This window comes from Pan troglodytes, chromosome 5 (genome assembly GCF_028858775.2).
Source record: "Pan troglodytes isolate AG18354 chromosome 5, NHGRI_mPanTro3-v2.0_pri, whole genome shotgun sequence".
Lineage (NCBI taxonomy): Eukaryota > Metazoa > Chordata > Mammalia > Primates > Hominidae > Pan > Pan troglodytes.
In genome coordinates this window covers 31,619,553-31,643,571 of record NC_072403.2, presented here as the reverse complement: position 1 = coordinate 31,643,571, position 24,019 = coordinate 31,619,553, and the positions used below count along the sequence as shown (strand labels likewise).

Below are 24,019 nucleotides of genomic sequence, written 5' to 3'. Positions count from 1 at the left end.
TGCTTTGATCCAGGCATAAAATATGAGAGCCAAGACCAGGATCATGGATGGGGACAAGCTTAAACTCATATCATTCTCTTTGTCTGCTATTGTTGCAGGATTTAGGAGGACGAGAGTGACCTCGGGTTGAAACAGGAGAATCTTGAGTGCACTCAGGCCCAGCCGACTCACGTCCAAAAGACCGGGCTTGGAATAAAGACAGCACTTGACTTTTATATACACTTTACAAAAGGGAGTGGGCTAGCTTGAAGCAAGCTTACAGTGGCGTGAAAGCAGGGATACAGAGGCAGAACAAACTTAGGATTGCACATAACCGTTGCCAAGCAACCCAGGTGTCCATTATCTAGGTTTGCCTGGGCACGGGCTTATCTCCTAACCTTCACTATGGTGCCCAGGCAGCTGTAGTTCAGGCCTACTCAGGCTTCTTATGACCGTTGTTGTACTTCTTAGATAAAACAGAATTCTTGAAGTCACTAGTTATAGAGAACAGGGATCTATAAACTCATTTCATAAAATAAAGGAAAATTTGTTTTTCTTCTCCCTTTGTTGAGGGAGTGCTGGGAAAGTCTCCAGAGAACGTTAGATAATATTATCAAGACTTTTCCTGGGTCTGGACTGTGCCTGTTGCTGCCTCTGGGACAAGTCAGCCTAATACAGGAAAACTTATTTCTCTTTCTTTTTATTTTTCTTTAATTTACCACCTCACCATAGTCTCAGATTTAAATTTGTTGTTTTATAAAAGTTCAAGTTTCCTGCTCTAGGTATGTGATTTAACATCAGCCAGAATTATTAGCTTAAATTTAACAAAAGTAAATATTATCTAAAAATATTCTATCCAGACAGTTAAATCTTTCCTCCTGCCTGGTGTTGGCAGCACCTCTAAATTCAGTATCATAATTTGATTTTAATTATAGGCTGTCTCCTTTCGTGTCCAGAACATTAATTAGGAATCAGGATAAGGCAAGGTGTGCAGACCTCAGCTTTTCTCTTCTGTTTGGTCATTCTGCCTTAACTCACTCATTAGTCATGCTTCAGCCAGTTTTTAAATGTGCCAATCCTTATTCAGACCAGTTTGAATTCATTTAATAAGTTACATCTCTTAAGTAAAGCATTTGATGCTAAACCTGAGAACCAAATCTTTAATACAGTATTGCCATGACTATGTCCATTGCTCAATAAAAATCCATTAAAGCAGCAATAACGTGATTTCATGCTTGGTGTATCAGAGCTCAGGATGCAGAAGTCGTTTTTTAAAAAGTTAAGTTCCTAGAAGTTAGTACACCCAAAAATTTCTAGGGAAATGTAAAAAGTCTTTTAAAAAACCAACTGTCAAGTTCCAAAATCTGTTTGTTGAAAAGTATAAGTCACCTCTATAACTTAGGGAAGAAAAATGAAATAGATTGGTCAAAATTTCATTGAACTCATTTTGTCTTCTGATCAAACTCAAATCTTTGGGTGGAAACTCTTTCACCAGCTTTCTCCACACTTGGCTCTCACCTCAGTGCATAAAAAGCCAACGAGAAGCTGATATAGTTTGGATGTTGTCTCCTCTAAATCTCATGTTGAAACGTAATCCCCAGTGTTGGAGGTGGGGCCTGATGGGAGGTGATGAATCATGGGGGCAGATTTCTGATGAATGGTTTAGCACCATCCCCTTGGTGCTGTCCTTGCTATAGTGAATGATTTCTCCCAACATCTGGTTGTTTAAAAGTGTGTGGCATCCTCCTCGGCTCTCTCTCTCTTGTTCCTGCTTTTGCCATGTGATGTGCTTGCTCCTGCTTCACTGTCTACCATAAGTAAAAGCTCCCTGAGACCTCCTCAGAAGCAAAGCAGATGCCAGCACCATGCTTGTACAGCCTGCAGAACCATGAGCCAATCAAACCTTCTTTTATAAATTATAAACCCAGTCACAGATATTTCTTTATAGTAACACAAGAATGGCCTAACACAGGGGCCATCTGGAGTTTGCTTGATTATGGACCTGTCTCCATGGGACAATTTAGAACCAAAATGAGTACTTAACTGCAGCACACATGAGCAGAAGAGCTATGAGGTGTGGGCAATTAAACAGACATAGAATAACAGGACCATCTTGGCCAATGGACAGTTCTCAACCTAGATACTTAAACATTGGGTGAGATCACTCTGATTTCCCTCAGCTACTTCCCAGGACTCTAGACTTATGAATCTAGGCTAAGAATATTGCATACTACCGAAATTTCTTGAGCTCAGGACATCCCATTGTAAGATGATGCCAGCCTGAAGCTTCTTTAATTCAAGCCTGAAGGCTGTGAAGGGAAGAACTCTGGGCAACTAGGGCTGCTGGCCTGATGTGTGATATGCATCATCTTTTTCCAGCCACATACTGCACCCTTTCTGATTCTGCCCTGGAGGGTCTGGTTTAAGGGGGAGGGGAAAAGGAGAATTTCAGAGCATAAAGCTCTGCTTGGGGAAGATTAGGTCTGTACAAAATGCTGAAATGTGCAATATGCAACCCTCCAAGCACCCCAAGAGGGAGCAAGAGCCATAATAGGGGCACAGGGTCATAAGAAACACTGACAGGGGAGATAGGAGGGTCCCAAAGACAAATGTTCCTTATTTTGTCATGGTTTCATCATAGCTGGCTATGAGGTAACAACTGAAATTTCAGTTTAATTTGCATTAAGTAGGCTACTACGTGTCAGGTCCCATGTGAAGGCTGAGACAAGAAGGTGAGACGCTCTCCTCACCCTTGAGGAGTCACAGGCTAGTGGGGTACAAGACCCATAAACAGATAACATCAGTCTCATCCTTGACTCCCACCTGATTCATCAGGAAATCTTCTCAAGTCTATCTTCAAAATATATTTAATTCTCACCTCTTCTGCCACCTCACCTGAGTCCAAGTTGCCATCTTCCATCACCTGGATGGCAACAATGGCCTCTCAGCAGATCTTCCTGATTCCATACTTGCCCATTGAGGACTCTTCTCAACCCAGGGGGCAAATCTTGACATCCTCTGCATCATAGCCCTCTAGCCATTTTCCATCTCACTAAAACCCCAAGTCCTCACGATGGCCTAAAAATCCTGTGATGGTCTGGCTGCTGTTTAGTCTCATCCTTTCTTGCTCTGCTCCAGCCATGCTGGTTTCTCCCTGTTCTTAAAAATCCCAAGTGCGCTCTTGCACTAGGGGCCTTGTGCCTCCTGTACCCTCAGTCCCTCCTCACATCTCACCTTCTCAGAGGGGCCACCCTGACCATCTTATTGAAAAGTACCCCTTCTTCCCAGTCCCCTACCCCAAATGCTCCTGCTAGTACTGCCATTCCTGGCCCAACTCCACTTTTTAATTTTTTCCATAACACTCATCACCCTCTGTTATGCAATATAATGAATTATTAATTACATTTATTATTTGTTGTCAGTCTCCCCTTTGTCTATTTTGCTCACTGTTGAATCCCTGGTGACTAGAATAATGCTTGGGGCATAGTAGATATGTAATGAATATTTGCGGAATAAACTAAATTATTAAGAGGCTAAGATAATGATATGCACTAGGCACTACACAGGCACAGAGAAGGGGTACTGGGCTCACCGTGGAGGGAAGGCTACAGAAGATTTTTTTTTAGGGCAAGTTGATATCTAACTGAATATCGAAGGATGAGCAAGAACCAGGTGAAAAAAGTTGGTGAGGGGGGAAGCTGAGCTATATTAAGAAGTAAAACATTAGTGGTTTAGTATGGTTAGCTGGAGGTGGGGGCAAGCCCCTCAGAGTCAAAGATAGTCAAACAAATACTGGCAACATGCTGGAGATTCTACATGAAAATATATTCATTAAGTAGGTCATGTTTTATAAGTCAATAAAATCGAGATAACAACAGCCAGTGCTAACATTCTGTTAAATCAATGTTAAAAATATGCTGAACTAGAAAAACCACCTCCTTATCGTTCTGTACCCCAGGCAGTTTCTGTCTAATTTTCTTTTTCATAGTACTCATTCTATTAGAGGGCTTCACTGGAGCTTAGGTCAAAAGGAACCTAGAGACCCTCCTGTAGCTGGGAAACTGCTTCCCACTGCTGGGGGATTTCCCACTTCAACCTTTGGTGCTGAGCACATATTTACTCAGGATTTCCAACGCCATTTTGCATGCTATTAAAACAAATCAACACCGTAAGAAGCTGAATAATTTCCTTAATTGAGATCCTGTCCTGAGATTTGATTCTCTCCTTGGCATTTGTTTTCTCCTGTCTAGGCCAATTACAAGTTACCAGGGTCAAGAGCACTTGCCTTCTTCCCAGCGGAGACTCACTTGACTGGGGGCACATTCAGAGCAGAGTACAGAGGGAAAGCAGAGAAGTCTCCAGGGCTGAAAACCAGGGGAGCTTAGCTTCCAGCTTAACAGATGCTTTTAGCTAAGGAACGCTTTTTCTTAGTTATCTGATCTTTAAAATGAGCTTAAGAACTCAACCTGGTGGTGACTTAGTCACTTACCCTTTCTAAGCCTTAGTCATCAGATACATAAAATTGCGTGAACAATAGCAACACTGTAGAGAAGTTGTTAGACATAATATAGTATTTGGAAACACCAATTAAAAGCCTAAATATGTCAACCTGGTGGTACACATTTTAACAAACTCTTCTCAGTAATATGTATCCCTGACTTCACCATAAGGCTCAATGAGGTGATTCTGCTCAATAACTCTTTATATAATAAATATAACAATCCTACAAGTAATTAAGGCTTTGTCAGCAAATTTCCTTGCTTACTAATTAAGAAACCTGAAGATTTTGATAGGAATGAAGCACTCATGTAGGGATGAGAAAGGAATAGGGGAGGAGAAAAGACAGAGGAGCCAGATGCAGTTCAATACAAATCATTGATAAGTACTGGGAGAAATGCATCAAGTTAGGTGTTGAAACAGAACATGAGGATGAGTTTGCCAAAGGCAGCTCCCCACTTTACTACTCTCCATGGAGCTTGACACAAAAATAGTCTCAAGGTCACTTGGAACAAGGATGACATGAGGGGAACAGGAAATAATGACAACTACTGCAATAAGAGCTAACTCATTATATTCTGGACAGTATGCAAGTACTTCATATGCATCAACACATTTGCCCTCACAGGAATTAGGTGTTATTCGTCCCCATTTTATAGGAGAAGTAAATAAAGTTGAGAGGCTTGACAGTTTTCTTACATCATAGCCAGTAAGTGGCAGAGGTAGGACATGCATCCTTCATCTATCTGACTCTCCAACTGCACTAAATCAACATGCTAAATGAGGAGAATCATCCACTGTGGTGAGAGGCAGCTTCCATCTGTTTGGTCCTGATTGTCTAAGTCCATGTTTACTTGTTTCCATGTGACTTCAATTAACATTGAGGTTATTGGCCTGATGCTTAGAAACCTAATGTTGACTGAACTTTTCAGGTTTCCCAACAGACTGGTGAACAGCTTTCTCTCTCAAATAGATGCAACCTGGTCACAAGAGAGAGGCTAAAACAGTTCAGTTTTAGCCAGTATTTTTCAGAGTTGAAGTTTCCTCTTGCATTCATTTAGTCTTCAATTTCTCAAGGACGAACTCTCTAGCAGACACTGTTTCTGGGGTCTGGGGAGGGAGTGGGGGAGCTGCCCTCATGGAGATTACATTACTCATTACTTACCATGGTGCCAGTGTATTCTTCCAGTTTAGCCTCAGAAATGGCCTTTTTGTGGTGAAGAAAGAGGTCTCGGAGGAAGTTCTGTGGCGCCAAGAGAAGAATCATACTTTATATAGTGAGCAAATAAACTGCAAAGGTCTTAAAAGGCCTTATTTCAAGAATTGTGAGTTGCTTGTTTCCAGGAGGAAATAAAATGCTTTTAGCAAGCAATAAATCCAAGAATGGAGGGCTGTCACTGTTTATAGGGAGCTCACGGGACCCAGGGAATAGCTCCAGCGTGAAAAAGTTATCATAAATGCTCAATTATGCTTCTTTTCCAGAGAGAGCAATGTGACTTGCACTTTCTAAACCTTTTAAAAATGAAAATATATACATATATGTACATATGTATGTATTTTTTGAGTCACATATTCAAATACATCTTTCTTGGGCCCACAGAAATCAAACTCATGATACACACATATCAAATTCCCAATGATAAACAAACCCACCCTTCACCCAGTGACACTCACGCGGAGCTCAGCAGCTGATATAAAGCCACTGCTGTCAGCGTCATATTTGCGCCAAATCTGAAATACACAAAAGTCATTAATTAATTTATCCTCAGATAACTTGGAATAATTATGTGGTATCTACTACAGTTCAGCATCTGAAAACAGTACTTAACTGAATGGAAATTCCACTTTTGATGGAAAACTTTAGGCTTTCTTTGGTGAGAGCAATTTTGGGCACAATCCACCAGAAATGGATCACTGCATTCACTTGGAGCCACTTAAGGAGGGCCACAATGGTTTCAGTGAAAGCCCATTGAGTGGGCTTTCATCAAAAGTGTCCTTTTGGAAAGCTCAGAATGGAAATATAAAAAGGGATGAACTTCAATTTGGGACAATATGACAAACTAAGAAGCCTCCTCCGTACTAAATACCTAAAAATGCAGCATCCTATGAAAATAGATTTTTTTTTTTTTTTTTTTGAGACGGAATCTCGCTCTGTCGCCCAGGCTGGAGTGCAGTGGCGCGATCTCGGCTCACTGCAAGCTCCGCCTCCCGGGTTCACACCATTCTCCTGCCTCAGCCTCCCTAATAGCTGGGACTACAGGCACCCACCACCACGCCTGGCTAATTTTTTGTATTTTTAGTAGAGACGGGGTTTCACCGTGTTAACCAGGATGGTCTCGATCTGCTGACCTCGTGATCCGCCCGCCTCGGCCTCCCAAAGTGCTGGGATTACAGGCGTGAGCCACTGCACCCGGCCAGTAACTTTTAATTACATAGCATAGATCGCAAGAAAGTGAAAGGACTTCTAAGAGACCCGACATGATGGGAAAGCATAAACTCAGAGTGGTAATGTAGGACTGAAACCAAAGCCTGTCCCAAGTATGTCTGCCTGTCCCTGGCAACAAAGCCTGCAGTTTTATGAGAAAACTGCACATGTGGTAGACAGGGAATAGATCATGGGACCCATACAGGTGGAAAATTAGATTGAGGTGCCTGCTTTAAACTAAAACTTCAAAACTAAAATGTGAATGAAAGATGAACTTTAAAAAATTACACTGCAGAAAAGTCCTCTAAGAAATCTTGCCTGTGTGGTCTTGTCTCTGATGGAGGGGATAAAATAACTCTAATTCCCAGTTATAAGCTACTCCTCTTATTAGTGTGAGGCCAGCATTCATCCAGCTGAAGAAGCAGTTACGAACCAGAACACAGAACAGCTGAAACTCTTTGAAGAAAGCACTGAACTGTTTTATTTAATAAATGCTCTTACTCGCCCCACCTCTGATTATTCCATGGACAAGCCTCACATCAATTGGCAAGCTCATTAACTCTTGTACAAAATGAAAGATTACAGTAAGTTTTTTTTTTTTCACTGACAGATTTTTCTTAGATCCTAAATGGGATGACTGTGTTCTGTGTTACCAATTGCAAGGACCTTAATTATTAACCACAATCAGCGTCCTGAGCTCAGACTCTGCAGGAATAATAGGAGGTGTTGATACTGATGCTGTGTTGACACTGATGCTGATATTTAGTAACAACAATTCAGAAACATCACTCCTTCCAGAACCTGTCATTTATGTCTGAATTTAGTCCAGTTACAAAATCAGTGAGTTACATGTGATTTATATCTTTTATCGTATGAATATGCCAAAACTATGAGAATTTCAAATAATTTTTAAAATTTTTTGCATGCTTTTTAAGTGCCATTCTCCAATCAATTTCCATTTAAATTATTGTGTAGTTTTACTACAGCTGAGCCATTGGAGAGCCAAAGATTTTTATGTGACTATTCAATAAGCCTATCTTTAAAGAATAAAGACAAAGTAAAGACATTTCCAGACAAACAGAAGCAGAGTTTATTACCAGCAGACTCGCGGTAAAGGATATACTCTAGGAAGAAGAAGGAACAGGATGAAGGGAATCTAAGATATACGAAAAGGAATGGCGAACAAAGACAGTGGTAGCAATATGACATGTGGTGACACATGGGCAAATTGAAACAAATCTTGACTGCGTAAAATTTGTGGGGTTAAAGAAAACAAGATAGAACTAATATTCTGGACAATAATGGCACATGAGCTGGTGGGTAAGAGTTACAGTGTGTTAAGACCCTGTGGTTCAGGGGAAAAGTAAAGACATTAACTTAGAATTTCTTCAAATATGTAGACTGTAATGGGATATAAGACAGTTAATTTTAAAAAACAAATTCAAGAATTCACAAGGATAGTTTTAAAAGTTGGGTACAGAAAGGGAAAGCTCTTCTTTACAGATAAAATTGACAAACTACAAAGGCAGGAAAAGTGGAATTTAAAAAAAAGATAAGATAAGAAGCCTCCATAGGGCCATGTGATTTTCCCACTTCTCAAGGTCTTTCAAGACTACACTAGGCCTAACATTTTAATACTATTTTTCTATATTCATGATTTTTTTCTGATATCATGTTCACTGTACAAAATTAATGAAATACAAAAAGAAAAAATGTATAATCTCCAGAAACTCCTATCCTGAGATAATTACTTATTGTTTCTATGTGTTTCATTTCTATCATGTTTCTACAACATACACTAAAAAACAGAATTGGGGGTCATATTGTCTATACACTTGGGCAGTCTATTTGTTATTTTTATTAAAAATGTTATCTGAGTGTTTTTAAACACAATTAGAATCGTTTTGAAAATGTCATTTAAAATAAATTTTAAATAATTATGAGTTTATACAGAATTGGAAAATACAAAAGTACAAAGAATAAAATCACCTGAAATCCTACCACTTACAAACAACCAATATTTTTTGTGTATTCTTACCTATATTTTATTTATTCAGGCTTTAGGGTAAACAACTTTTAAACAAAGTTAAGATCAAATTCCATATACAATTTTGTTTCTTAACATTGTATAGCATTTCCTTCATGTCATTAAATATTTTTTGAAAACTTGATCTTCAGTGATTAATAATGTTCAATACCGGAGTTTTTCTCTAATGAATCTGCAGCACCTAGAACAGTGCCTTGCATATTAGGGTGCTCTTATGAATTTGTAGAATGAATGAATTATATGAATATATCATAACTAACTTTTCCATTATTGTTAGACATTTATGTTATTTTCAGTTTGAACTATAAGTGACACTGCAACATTATATGAACATCATTGTACAGAAAACTTTTGTCTACATCTCTGATTTTAACCATAAAATAGATGCCTGAAAAAGTAGAATTTTTGTTTTTTTTTTGAGACCGAGTTTCCCTCTTGTCACTGAGGCTGGAGTGCAATGGTGCGATCTACGCTCACTACAACTCCGCCTCCTGGGTTCAAGTGATTCTCCACCCTACGCCTCCCGAGTAGCTGGGATTACAGGTGCCCACCACCATGCCCGGCTAGTTTTTGTATTTTTTTTTTTTTTTTTTTTTTAGTAGAGATGGGGTTTCACAGTGTTGGCCAGGCTGCCTTTGAACTCCTGACCTCAGGTGACTCGCCCACCTCAGACTCCCAGAGTGCTGGAATTATAGGCGTGAGCCACCACACCCAGCCAGGACAAAGTTTTTTAAATAAATAAATAAATAAATAACTGTGGATAATGAAATTTCAAAGGATCCTGACTGAATTTTTCCAAAATTACTTTCCATAAAATTATTCTACAATGTATGCCTACCAACAGAACGTCAGTGACAATCTCTGGGCTTCCTTGAAAGTATTGCATATTTTTGTGGATTTTCTTAAAATCTTTGCCATTTTGCTTAAAAAAAATCATTTTCTTAATGTGCATTTCCTGAGTTACTGGCATAAATTCATGGTCCATTCAGAATTTCTTCTGTGAATTGCCTATGCAAAACTTTTTATCTCCTAAATGGGGACATGGTAACTATTTCCAGTGTGGGGTCCCGGATACAGTGGCTGTCTTGAATCTGCTGCTCTGGCCTTGGGGAAACCCTTATCTGCCCTTCCCTGGTTGTTTTTCACCAACAGAGCAGTAACACTGAGAGGCTGAGCGAGGGGGTAGCCCAGAGGGAAAGCGGTAAGAGAGGCCATTGATACCGCCTTTAACTTTTACTCTCCCATGGTTATAAACAGAAGGCCCACTAGCTGGACCAGCACTCTAATGAATTGTTTTGACTGTATCATCATGCCTTCAAAACTAAAATTAGTTGCTGCTATTTTCTAGAGTCTAGATTCCTAGATAGCATTCTCAAAAGGCTGAAGCTACATAGGGATATTGGCTTCAGATGGGGCACATGCTCTCTAATTTCCGTAGTCCCCCACCTCCCCTCCCTCTCCATTCTTCAGTGTACCTGCCTGGCCTCTTGTCTAAAGTTTCCTCCAGCCCAAATTAAAGGAGCCTGTCAGCTCAGGAGCACCCCAGGACAATACTGAGCGAACACTGGGGTTTGGGACCAAAGTCCTCATCACTAAGGCATTTTTTGCTTGGTCTTATCCTCTGTGCTCAGCTCTCCCTTGAGCACTGGACAGGAGTGGTGGCAGCCACAGCAGGTGGCTAAGATCATAGCCTTGTCTCAATCCTCTTTCTTCACAGAGACACAACCAAGCACTCACCTGCATAAACTCCACGCTGCTGTCCAGTGGGTTTTCCCGGCGAAAGAGCAGAAGAAAGTTTTCATCCTCAGATAAGAACATACCAGCAAGCTGAAGGAACAGAAAGAATAACAGTCAGGGACACTGGCCAGTGTCCATTTGAAGAGTGCTCCCTGGTAAAAGGCATGGTGGTGCATATTCCAGGGCAGAAGGGCTCAGATCTTCCAGGATGAACAGCTCAGTTTGCAGTTCTGTGCTCTTGATTGACATTCTTTGATTCATTGATTCTTTCAGAAAGTATCACACTCCTACTAAGTATAAATCACTATGGATATCTGCCTTCAATGAGCTTAAAATCTAAAATAATGATGACTATAACATTAATATCAACAATAAATTTGTTAAGTGCTTGATATGTTCCAGGCACTATTCTAAGAACTTCCAATACTAAATTAATTTAATTCCATAATAACAGAAAATAAAAATAGCAAATAATGCTTATGTTTGCCATGCATTATTCTAAATGCTTGCGTATGCTAATTCATTTAATCCTAATAACAATCTATAGGGTACACACATACCATTACTGTTATTTTCTAGTTAAGGAAACTGGTCTATACAGAGATAAGGAACTTGCCAAAGTTTTGTAATTAGTGTGTGATGAAGTCAATATTTCAGCTTGGCGATCTCAAGCCCACACTTTTAATCACTGTGGTTTGCTGGTAAGATGTTGTATATATACAATATTTCAGCGCAAAAGCAGGAATGACTGCTGCCTGGCTTGATACTTGAGTGTTAGCTATGGTTTATATTCTTTTACATTATTAGTGTCTATAGGATACTACAACAGTTGACTCAAGTATGATGAATTCAACCAATCAGCTTTTTTACATGAGCACCAGTTTGACTGATTTACTTCATGCACTCCCTTGAACAAAGTTATAATAATACCTTATTCCCCTATGTAGTTATAATACTTTTTTTCAGGTTTGGCTGTGTTCATTGCCAAACCTAGAGTATTGTAGTGTATGTTGTCTTCTTTCTGAGCTGTTCCCATAAACAATTGTCATTTCTTCTATAACTGAGTAGTTTGCTCAGTGTCTTGTACAATACCACAGAGTGAGTCCACAGCAAATGCTCCAGAAGGGATTTAGGTGTGATTAGCTCACATTCTCATTCATATTTTCTAATTGGATATGGGTCAGCTCAAGGACACACCATGTTAACAATAACTATCAGATGTTGAGTGCCTGCTACATGGCAGGTACCAGCAAGGTGCTTTTGATTTATCATCTCATTAAGTCCTCACACCAGTTTTTCAGGATGAGTATAAATATCCCCTTTTTATCAATGGGAGGCAGTGCAGTTCAATGTGTTATAGGCTTTAGAGTGAAATTAAATTTCTTCTCCATTACTTACTAAGTATTTGATCTTAGGTAATTTAGTTAATATATCTGTGCCTCAGTTTCCTCATTTGGAAAATGGAGATAATAATATTGATATCCTGGCCCTGATGGGAAGACTAAAAGTAAGATGAGCCAGTATTTATAAATTGTTTAGGAACATACCTCATACATATCAATTAGTCAACAACTGATAACTGCCATGTTGGTAAAGATGATAAAATTGAGCTCAGAGAAATTAAGTAACTTGCCTAAGGTTTCATATTCCACCATATTGACTTCATGCTTTTCCCATCAACCTACACAGGGTCAACTGGAACTGGGAACTGCTCTTTGAGACTAAGGGTGGCCTTTTTCCCATCTTATTTTTTGCTAGAAAATCCAACATGAGTCAAAGTGGGCTGATTTTTATGTCACGACTACCTGTAATTGGAGTAAGTGAAATGGTCAATGGTACAGCAAGGGAATGTAGGGGAAACAAAAGGCCTTGCTGCTCCTTAGACTCACAGACTCATTGCGTTTTAAGGCACCTTGGGAACGATGCAGTCTTGCACCATCAGTTTTTGTACAAACAACAACCTCAATGACACTCACGTGCAGGATTACAAGACAAAATGGTTGGCCAATTACTCGGGAATGTCTATCTGTTGTTAGTAAGATAATGACATAGCTTTCAGTTATTTGCTATGTTTTTCTCATTCGTTAATTAGGTCAAGAAATACTGAGCACTACTATGTGCTATGCTCTGTTCCAGGTTCTGGAAAATTACAACAGTGGACATGTAGTTATGAATATTTTGTTTAGTGCACCTAACTTGCTGTTTGCATTTACTGTTCTGTTGATACATACATTGATACTTTTACATCCAGTATAATGAGAATTTTTGGTTACATATACAATTTTGCCTTTGATTAAAAGTTTGGAAACAGCTACACTCATAAATCTAGAGTTTAGTTTATTAGTTTTCTGAAAAGGCAGTCTCCTGGTGAACACGCCCACTTTTTATAAAGGGACATTATCCTGCCCTATTAACATAACTTCCTGAAGAAATTATCCTATTATTTTCTTCAATAATATTGACTGCTCAAATATGGCAGTGTCACAGCATCAAGAGACTAGCTCTTCCAGCGTTAGGTAATATGTCTAACAGGCAATTTTGACTATGAAAAAATATCTCAGTTTCAGATTGACTCATTTTCACATACAGATTTATAGCTACATAGTATGAACCTGTATAGATTCATATCTATAAGCAGGGTTCCATTAAAACCATTACCACTTATTTGGTCATGTTATTCTAGGAAAGTAACTCAAGTCCTTATCAGCAAAATAGGGATAATGTTTCATGCCTATCATCATCTTAACTACTATGGGAATACAATAACAAAATATATGTGGAAGTCCTTTCTAAACTGTAAACATTTTTGTAACTGGAAGGAGAAATGATCAGGTAAGTTGTAGACCATCCACAGCCCTACACATGTAGTATAGTTACATGCTTTAGTATGTGCTCCATAAAAGTGGGTTGAGTTGAAGTAAAGACAGCTATTGTCTGTCGTGCTTTTAATAATCTTAGGGATAGATCTTTCCCACCTGCACTGGGAGCTGATGCTGAAGTTTAACCTTATTTATTATCAGTAAGTTTTTCCTTATATCAATGTTCAATTTGAACAGGACACTGTATAAAGAGACAAATAGCAGATCAAGCAATTGAAAGGCCTCTATCGTTTCAATTCCCAAATTATAAAACAGGTACAAATATTGATTGACCTAAATAAAATGATAAAAGAATTGCACACTCTTTGTTACTAAGTAGATGAAAAAGGAGAGATGATTACTTTTAAAATGCTATCTAGGCCAACTGCCTTTCAGAAATCTCTAATTTCCTGATCAAATGTAAAGTTTCCATTGTCTTTCAAAGAATATTACAGCCCAAGACGATAAAGTAAAGAAAAAAACAGTCAAGAAGAGTAGAGCCATGAAAAATACAGTCAGTAAAGTTACCTCTTTCATCCGAATGCGACCATCTTTAGAGGCATCTTGGGTAGTCATAAATTGCTGTTTCACCTTGTGCAAATTTGCTTTCATGACCGTGTCCTGCAATTGACCAAACAGAGCCACATTAAAGCCACTGGAATCTCAAAGATATAGTTAGGATGGCAAATATTCAAAATATACAGCGTGAAAATTATGTTTTTCAAACCTGGAAAGCAGGTTCCTTGGCCATTTAAAGTGATTTTACCCTTTTGTAGAAGAGAGAGCAATGCTGGAGATTTCTTGAGCAACCAAGCACTAATCAGAATCTTGACTAGGTACAATCTACAGTTAATGAGTTACTAAAATATTGATGAAAAGAAGCTTAGAGACTAGGGTGCTGAAAGAACAAATTTGAACAGTGTTGTATTTGGTTGTGACAAAAGACTGTATTGTAATTACAGATTTTCTTCCCAATAACTCAGAGGTTTTACATTTTTTAACTGAAAAGTCCAGTTCTTCTGGGCCCCCAGGTGTCTGTAACTCATTTTTAATCTTCTTTTGTATTCTCTGAGGAAAAAACATAATGAGAAGGGAGAAATAATTAAAGAGGAGACCAAAGTAATAAGGTAATTGCCGAGTTAACCAAAGATGTTACAACTCCCTTCTATGTGGAACCTTAATTGTCTTCTTTGGTGGATTTTATGGTTACTACAGTAAAAGTGACATATGTAACCAACAATAAAGAATGAATTCTGATGCAAGGGTTGAGAAGCATAGATAATCCCAAACAGTGCCCAACTGTAAGATTCTAGACTTGCTGAAATTTATGCTAAATTCATTCTCCCTAATACTATCATGGTGTCTCTTGTCCCAAGCCCTCCAGCTGTAAGTTAGAAGGGCTGAGAAGAGGTAATCCTGTTGACTCACTATCCTCCCTGTTGGTGTTGGGGGTGGAGGTGACTCAGCCTTCAGCACACTCTCTGGATGCATCATCCATGCACATGTGTACAGGACAGTTCTCTGGGTGGCCTGGGGCTAACTCAGTTCTTCTGCCTTTCTCACTTGTATTTCTCAAGAATAACCCCAGCATGTGCTGGTAATGCAACATCCTGAGATAAGGAAGAACTTGCCAGAACAACCCAGGTTCAAGATGTCCTAAAACACTTTAGCCCACCACAACATGTTGCCTTCAGGTATAAAACCCAGAAAAGACTGCTTTCTGTCAAGCACCTACCATGTGCCAAACACAATTCTGGCCCCTGGTGATATTATAGTCAGCAAAAGAGACCTGGTCTTTGCCCTCCATCACAGGCTGGTGGAAGGCATCTTTGTCCAGCCTTCCTTTCCACTGAGACCTCTCCCTAATGGGTTACAAAGAAAAGAGGAGATGGTGGAAAGAAAATTATGGTGGGGAATTAACAGCTGCCACATCCAGTTGCTAAGAATAGGAAAGAAGAGCAGGTGAATAAACATTTTTGGACTGCCAGCCAGAGGATGGGCACTAAGCCATGCTCTTTAACAAATATTATCTCCCTGGATCTTCACAACAGCCCTGCGAGGCAGAAAAAAATGTACTATAACCTTTAGCCCCTGGCTTCCTTCCTGGCCTGCTAGCTTCTTCCTCTTTGGGGACCGTGTTTTTTTCTTTTGTGCTCCAGCTTCTTACATGGAAATTCTCCTTTATCATTTTCCCATCACTGGCTGAGAAAATGTTTCTGGTTTTTTTGTAGTCTTGACTCGGAGGGGCTGTCAGTCCTCACCTCTTCCCATCAGGCTGTCATCTTTTCAGTTGACCTCTTGCATATGGCAAAGAACTTTCCAGAACAACCCATGCTCTGTTTTAGTCCTTCCTAGAACAAAACGTCCTAAAACACTTTAGCCTGGCACAACATGTTGCTCTCAGGCATAAAACCCAGGGAAGACTGCATATGGCAAATGTTTTCCAGTGAGTAGAAAATCTAGTAGAAAAGTAGTACAAACTCTCTACCTTCCAGATCTTAACATATGAAGACTAATACTCAAATTCATGATAATTTTATCCATTGCTGCAACTGTAAATCAAAACATATGATTCCTTCAGATTAGTCTTTGTGATTTAGAAGCAAAAGAATAAAGAAGAAAAAAATCAGAGGATGTTTGGCACCCTTTCTAAGAATCTGAGACACTACCCTTTCATTTTACTGATGGAGAAAACAGGCCGGAAGGGTGATGCAGCTGAATACTGGCAGAACAATCTTGAAACCAGCATATTTGATATCTGGTCTAGTGCACTTTCCACCGCACCTTGTTGTTGGTTGAGATGAGGCAGAGAACACCTAATGGAGTCATTGCATTCCAACATTAAGTCGTTAATAAATTAGATGGTTCAAACAAAATGCAAGGACAGCTTGATGACTTGCTTTGGGGATTTTTCAGGATGGGTTCTGGCAACTAGTTAGATAACCACAAGCTTTAGATATTATAAGACCCTGAAGGTTTGAAAGCATATTCTTAGAAAACCAGGGAACACTTTGGTCAGCAAGAACAATTTTAATGCTAGGGAAGTTCCTGGGCATTATGCTAGACCTCAGCCCCTGACAATTGTCATCCATCATACCAACTCATTGCAGGAGGTGGGTGCATAGCAAATGTTTGATGTCGGGTTATAATAGTGAGGTAGAAAAGATGCTGTGAGCTGATAGGATTTAAGCTATTGGATCCTCTAATATCTGCTTCTCTAAACTTCCAGGATTGGTGTGGATACTGGATATATAGGGAACTGCCAAGTTTCATGTCAGTCAGTAGTTTGCCTCTTCCCTGTTCAATCATACACAAACTTTTGTCAGCAAGTATAAAGATAGAATTGTACTTCCTTTTTTTCACTTGTTGCTTTTTGCTGCAAATGATGATAAATAGATGAAATGCATGCAACAGAAAGAGGTTAATGAATTAATGGTTTGTATAGTTCCCAAATGGATAATAAGTAATGAGGAATAAACTTTATTTGAAATAAATTGCAGTGAAGGTGAGTCTCTTTGTGAAAAAATTAAAGTTATATGAATAAGAACTAAAAAATAGCATCTACATGTATAGCTATTCTTTAAAATTATAAACCCAAACCAGTAGCATTTGTGATTGAGATGATGTATCAGTCAAATGGATCTGGGCATCCTAGCCATATCAAGGTCATCTGCTATACCTCTGGCTTTGGTCCTGTATTTAGAAACCCAAAATGATTAAAATAAGAGGACTTAGACAGTCTGACTCTGTCAACATCAACCAAACATACTCATATGGTGATTATAAATGGGGAACAGTGAAGGGTCTAGTTAAAAAAAAAAATGAATACCAGATGGGCATGGTGTCTCATGCCTGTAATCCCAGCACTTTGGGAGGCTCAGGTGGGTGGATCACGAGGGCAGGAGATTGAGACCATGCTGGCTAACATGGTGAAACCCCGTCTCCATTAAAAATACAAAAAATTAGCTGTCCGTGGTGGCACGTGCCTGTAGTCCCAGCTACTCGGGAGGCTGAGGCAGGAGAATAGCTTGAACCCGTGAGGCGGAGGTTGCAGTGAGCCAAGATCGCATCACTGCACTCCAGCCTGGGCAACAAAGCGACACTCCCTCTCAAAAAAAAAAAAAAAAAAAAAAAAAAAAAAAAAAAAAAAGAATACCTTTCTAAATGAACACACACCAGACTAAAAATGTGAAAAAATACATTAGTGATTTGGAACCAAAGCATCAAGTGAAGAAATGAGAGATAATGCCTGTATCATTTGTCTAAGACAGAGCAAGTCTAACAGGTCCCTGAGGTGACAGTCTGTCTGTTGTCTTCTGTCTTCCTTTGAGTAGCCTCCTTTACTCATGAAGGACCAAAGAGTGGTGGTGAGTATGACTTAAGGCATCCTCCAAAGGCTACCCTAGCTTGGAAAACTTGCTCTTATAAACTGGAAATCATATATATATGCACACACACACATACACATATATATATATACACGTAATATATATATTATATATATATATATATATAATCTTAAAAGCATTTCAGTGTTTAAGAGTGTAAGCTTCAATGATCCTGTGTGGGATAACCCCTTGGTGGATCTGAGGCAAAGTGGGGCATAGAATAAACACTGGGAAAACTAAGGACCCAAGAAGATATTGCGTCAGCATAAGAACATATATGTTGGGTGCTTTTGCAACTAAAAGCACCTTTCACTTGTGTTATCTTATGGGTCTTCATGTGAAACAGGCAGGCCAAAACATTATTCTAATAATTATTATTTTATGGATAGGAAAATTGAGACCCAGGAGGTTTAAATGGCATGTTGCTATCACACAGCTCTAGATGCAGAGATAGGGAATGAGCATCGGATTTCTGCCTCCACACATAGTTGTCCTTTCCCCACCGACCATGAGTCTTCTTTGGAGTGGGTCTTCAGAGACAAGAGGTACATTTTTTTTATTCTCTGTGGAAGGTGAACAGGTTCTTCGAGACTCCAAGTTCTTCTGTCAACCAGGTTACCTCATGTGATACCCCACTAATCGTGGTGGGATTAACCTGTCTAGTTTCAGCACTAAAGATTTTGTGTGTGCTTACATTTGAGGGTTCATGTACCATACAGGAAAAGCACAATGGAAATCACTCAACAGGGTCGAACTTCACTTTGAATTTCAGCTTGATCTTTTAGATTAAGAACTCCACAAGTATAGCATTCATTTCTTTATCTCTGGAACACAGGATCCATTGGATGAATAAGTGATTCTTTATGATGGGCTGGGAATTCCCAAAGGAAGTTAACTAACATAGGTCATGTTGGTGAAAAATTAGATTTTAAAGTAAATAAATGTGAAGCCAAAGAAACAGTGGCCAGATTCTACATTACCTTTAGTTTGAGGACACAGAATCTTGGCTTCTGTCTTCTCAGACCCCTAACCCCAAAGCTCATGACTATCCCTTTGACCTAAAGCAAAAGAAACTGGGGCTTCCTCTGTTGTAATTTCCCATCAGTCCTTATCTGAGACGCTAGGCTGCAGCAGGGTACTGTAATCCCTGAAGTATTGAAAGAGGCCCAGGATGTGGTACAGTCTGTATGTGAGGGGTATGTACACATAGAATCTGATGTTTGTCCATGAACTGGCTAAAATCTCAGCATTTGGAAAGAAAAGGTTTGCAGGGAGTAACAGAAACAGCAGCAATTGCAGCTGATGGTTCCATTAAGTCAATCCCCTCCGAGGCTCTGAGGAATAGGTAATTACAAGCAGGCTGGTTGCTCTCCTGGATAGACTAGCAGGCAGCTTGCTGTTAGAAACCTCAAAATACCTTCTTCTGAGATCTCTGTGATCCGCTAATCATCAGAGGAAAGTAGAGCTATTCATGCCTCTGAAGGTTGGCTTACCACTGCTGAACACCAGAGCAAGGGGCTGCCTGATTGTGGAGGCCTCCCTGCTGCTGGATTCTGTACTCATTGGGCATTACCAATCAAAAGCAGGTGTCACAATCAAATGGTGACTGTTCCTCAACTGAAGGGCCTTCCATTTTGGAAGTCCTGCCCTATTGTTAAGAACTCGCTTAAGGCCTACTTATTACTCATCAGAGACAAAACCCAAAATTAGGAATAGCTTCCTTAATCATGGTTGTCCAGGTAGCATGGAGTGCCCAGTGAAAGTCCCTGCAAACACACTCCCCAGAGTAATGCCTCAGCGTTTTGAAAGGCATCCAATGGCAGATGATATCATTTCTAGTTAAGAGTTCAAACTTATCATCCTGGCTCCAAAAGCTTTCTTCCCAGCCAAGTGCTCATGAGATGTGCCTAAGGCTATTGCCACAGCTCAGTGGGATTGGCCTAATTATATCAGAATCCCCTCCCCAAAAGTCACTGTTCCTAGAGGAAAAAAGGGTAAAAAAACATGCTAACTGACTTTGAGTGCTTTTAAAATGAAAGATCTTTGGCAGACCCCAAATGTATTTAAATACCTACAGGATGAGACCTAGGGGTCTGCATTTTAACAAAAAAATATAATTCTCAGGCATACTGAAATTTGATTTGCACTAGGTTAAGGATTATGAGACCTTCCAACCCCCGTTCCAGCCTCAGAATGCAGTTGCGCAGGACACCAGTGAGTCCTTTGCTGTCCTCTTTCCTCGAGGATTATGCTTGCCCCTGTGTAAGGGCATTAGTCCATGGACCAGGTCTGAGATAGGGGCAATGATAAAAACAGCCAAGCTGCAAGAGATGACATCCCTCTTTTCTCTCACAATGGCAACAATGCTTCTAAGGTTAGCCAAAATCTCAGATGAAGATATCTCACAGCATCCTCAACTTAGTGCAGACCCCAACTCGATGAATGAATATTAGATACTCCAGCTTCAACAGTGACAGCAATTTTTCTCCTCCCTTTTATAAATCACTAGAACAAGGAGCCCTCCGAAAAGGTGAGAAGTTCCAGGTCCCTGAGGACAGATTTTTAGGAGCTGGCCATCCCATTTATTCCAAGATTTTGAATGGTTTTAACTTTGTCTTTTTGCTTTCCTCAAATACCCATGTCCATGATAGATAAGATGGGTTTCTGGAACACGATGAACCTTACATTTACAGATATAAGTAGAAGCCCTGTGGGCAAGGCTGGTGGGCTTCACCATGGGCTGCTAGCACGTGAAAGTGGCTGGCTAGATTGAAGCAGAAGCCTCACTTGGGGGAGGCTTCCTCAGCTCTACCTGTAGCTTGTGTAGGTACAAGAATGAAGGATAAAGAGGAGTGTGCGCAAGTGGTCTGACCAGAGGAAAGAAGGGGCTTGTGTCTCTATCCTACTCGTCTGCTGATCCTTTCACTTCACAGGCTGCACAGGGTAAGGGGTGGAGTGCAGGCAGACAAAGAGCAATAAAAGGTACAGAAAAAGGGAGATAAGAGGCAAAGAAAAGGGTGAAGGAGAAAATGAGGAGAAAAGAAATGAAGGTCAAAAAGAGAGATGGGAAAGAAAGAAGAAAGGAGAAATAAAAGACATGGGGAGAGGAGAGACCAAAAGAGCTTTGAGAAGCAGAGAGACTGGAAAAAGAATGGGAAAACACAGAGACAGAGAGATGGAGAAACAAATGAGAAACAGAGACAAGAAAGATGGGCAACAGAGAGGTCAGAGAGAAAGGCAAGAAACAGTAGGAGATGAGAGCCATGAAACACAGAGATAAGAAACAGAAGTGAGCAGAAAAATGACAGAGATAGACATAAAAAAGAGAGACAGACAGAATATGAGAGGCAGACAGAAGTAGAGGGGGACCAAGAGATCTGTGTGGCTGAAGAAGGCGGAAGCCAGCCCTTTAGTTTCTGAACCGGCTTCCCCTGCCCCCCACATACCCTTCCCATGTTCTCAACAGTGGTGAAGAGCTCCTTGTTCCCTCACTGAGCTCTCACATGAGAATGTGATGCACTTCTATTCTTCAGATAGACAGCTGAATGATAAGGACAAACTATCTCCATCATTCATTTAAATTCAATTGTCCCTAGAGCGTCTCCTTCTACTATGAATGCCCTACTGGAGCTTTCATCAGATCGAGCCCGTCCCCAGGCTGTCCTCCGCTCATGTGTTTCTGTGTAAAATTTTTCTCTGCTTTGATAGAGAGACTTTCAAGAGTTCATTTACATCTCCCAAGGACATATTTACCATCAGATGGACACTAGATAGATTGGCTTCCATTTGTATCTGGGCTCTGAGTATGCTGGTTGTTTTCTGGTTTGTCATTCCCTGAAAAATCTGTAACCTCTTCTAATAAAATGAATAATGGATAAATGATTTTAAATGGTTTGTGGTTTGCTATCAGAGGAGTATCATACATATTAAACAGCCAAAATCTTAATGTGCTTAACATCTTTTCCAGCTTTTTGAACAAAGTGGGCTACTTTACCCCCAGGTATAAATCAATTAGCAGAGACATAACCAAGGAGACGTTCAAGACCAAGTTAACTGAGTCTACAGTTAGGATCTCTGAGTGGATGACAGATGTTACACTGAAAGTCAGTAACCAGCATGTCTAATGCTACAGTTGCACCTTTTATAAAACCTGCCTAAATCCCTCTATGTTGCTAGGAGAGGGGGAGAAATTACATACATGCAAGGAAGAAAGGAGGTGAGTTGGAATTAACAGGTACCAATCAATATAAGACTTGGATGTGCGTATCTTACTAAGAGGCATAAATTAAGGCTTAGTGTGCAAGTACTTACATCAGTACCCAGTTTCATCAACATGTGGAGAAAGAAAGCATCGAGTTCCTTCTCTTCTATGTAACCTTTTTCTAAATGTGAGAAAATAAACATAAATAATACTAACATATAAAATAACACATGACAGTATTTATCTAAATATGTTTTTAATCTCACAATTTATAAAGCTTCCCTCAACACTATTTTTTGTTATTCCAATAACAAAGTGCCAACACCTACCTCTAGAATACATGGGTTTGAACAGTAAACACTGTTCCAGAATACGTGCTTTATGCTAGGGTTTATATTAGTGCTTGGAAAAGGAAGGCTATTAAGTACATGAATTTTAATCAATGAATAAACGTGAACTTTCCAATAAAATTTAACCCCAAAATTTCTGAAGCTTGGAGAAACTTAACAGGTGTAAGTATTGAATCCCAGTTTGCAGAGTTAAAACACACCTTTTAGATATTTTATTTCTTTATTAATAAAAACAAATATTAAGTAGTTCCATTTTATTTTCAAGTAGTTTTTTGGTGGAGGAGTCGTTTTGAAAGCTGATAAAATTTATTCTCATTTTGAGAGAGTGAGGGGTGTACAGCAAAGTCACTGAGTAAAAGTGAGCCCATTTAGGGAAGGATGACTTCAAATAGCTGAGTCTCAGCCCACAAGCCTTGAACATATACAATGATATTAGTCATTGTATATACAATATATATGTATGTCTACCATATATATGGCGCGCTCGCACACAAAGAGAGATTGGAAAGGGGAAAGTGGAAATTCACCACCCAGAATTTTAACAAGGTATATAGATGTGTATCACCAGTATGCCAAACGTCTGTTAATGATACTGTATTAGGTACACTGCATTAACAACCCAGGTCGATAACTTTTCCTACAGTAAAGGGGAAACTCCAGGTCCTTTCAGCGGGCTGAGCTTGGAGCCACGTCTACACTTGAGTGTGCAAGTGGCTTGTTCTACTCACCATCCGCATCAAAGCGCTGCCAGACCTGCCAGAAGCCAGCGGCGTCCAAGCGCCCCGGAGTCGGTTCCCGGGAGCTGTCCATGGTGTTGACGATGAAGACCAGGCACCGGCGCGGAAGGACCTAGACAACTTTGGGAAGGACTCCTTCACCGTATTTCTTGACTCGCTCTCCTGCTTCTTTCGCTATCTGATTAGCTTTGAGTAACTGTTGCTGGGGAGGACGCGAGCGCTGCTGGCCGTGGCGTCGCTGAGCCGTCCCTCAGCCCTCAGCAAAACCAGCGGCTGGAAGCCCGCCCCGCTGCTGGCGCGCCTGTCCCCGCCCCGCCCTGCGCGCTGTCCTGGCAGATCCTGTCTGTCTCTGCGCTGTGGGGAATTCAGGAAGAAAGAAACTGTCTCCAGGTGTCCACGGCTCACTGCTTTTGCCCTTTAACTTGCTTCTCAGACTCGGAGAAGACATCCCTCTTACGTTTGACTCACTTTCCAAACTTGTGTCTCAAGGGGTTTTCTAGGGAGAGCTGCCTCATTTAAAGGGTTGCAAGAAGTGTCAGTGTTAGGGTCCTTTGGACTTGAGGATTTAGAAATGTAGTGTGTGGAGAGGGGAGGCGAGAAGGGATGGTGATGGTGGTAAGTGGTTCCCTTTAAGGAAGGAGTAAGTCAACAGCAATTATTGAGTCCTGATTGTATAGGACATACACATTGCTGTACCAAAATGCACTATAAGGACTTGCAACTAAACAGGGATACTGCAAGTCACTGTGATTTAAAGTAGCATCATTAGGATGCTGAGGAAAATATAAACTAAGCCGTAC

The 24,019-nt window shown here is 40.2% G+C and overlaps 2 protein-coding genes across 4 annotated transcripts in view; one reads left to right on the top strand and one right to left on the bottom strand.

Annotated features, from left to right (window-relative positions):
• The window catches only part of SLC17A1 (solute carrier family 17 member 1), a 166,351-nt gene extending 155,583 nt beyond the window's left edge, over positions 1-10,768 (top strand). Inside the window, exon 14 of the transcript XR_010157586.1 lies at positions 10,666-10,768. The gene's annotated coding sequence lies outside the window, so the exon portion shown is untranslated. The remainder of the gene's footprint in view (positions 1-10,665) is intronic.
• SCGN (secretagogin, EF-hand calcium binding protein) overlaps positions 1-23,512 on the bottom strand; it is a 66,948-nt gene extending 43,436 nt beyond the window's left edge. The window contains exons 1-6 of one of the 3 annotated variants that reach the window (XM_016955010.4): positions 23,211-23,512; positions 22,243-22,313; positions 14,072-14,164; positions 10,686-10,775; positions 6,151-6,207; positions 5,642-5,719 (exon numbers count right to left, since the gene is read on the bottom strand). In XM_016955010.4, the coding sequence (XP_016810499.1) occupies positions 5,642-5,719; positions 6,151-6,207; positions 10,686-10,775; positions 14,072-14,164; positions 22,243-22,313; positions 23,211-23,292 (471 nt within the window). In that variant the 5' untranslated portion in view covers positions 23,293-23,512. Of the gene's footprint in view, positions 1-5,641; positions 5,720-6,150; positions 6,208-10,685; positions 10,776-14,071; positions 14,165-14,270; positions 14,373-22,242; positions 22,314-23,210 lie in introns of those variants that run through there. The other 2 variants (XM_518281.8, XM_009450620.5) reach the window with 2 other exon arrangements.
• Between the last annotated feature and the right edge of the window lie 507 nt (positions 23,513-24,019).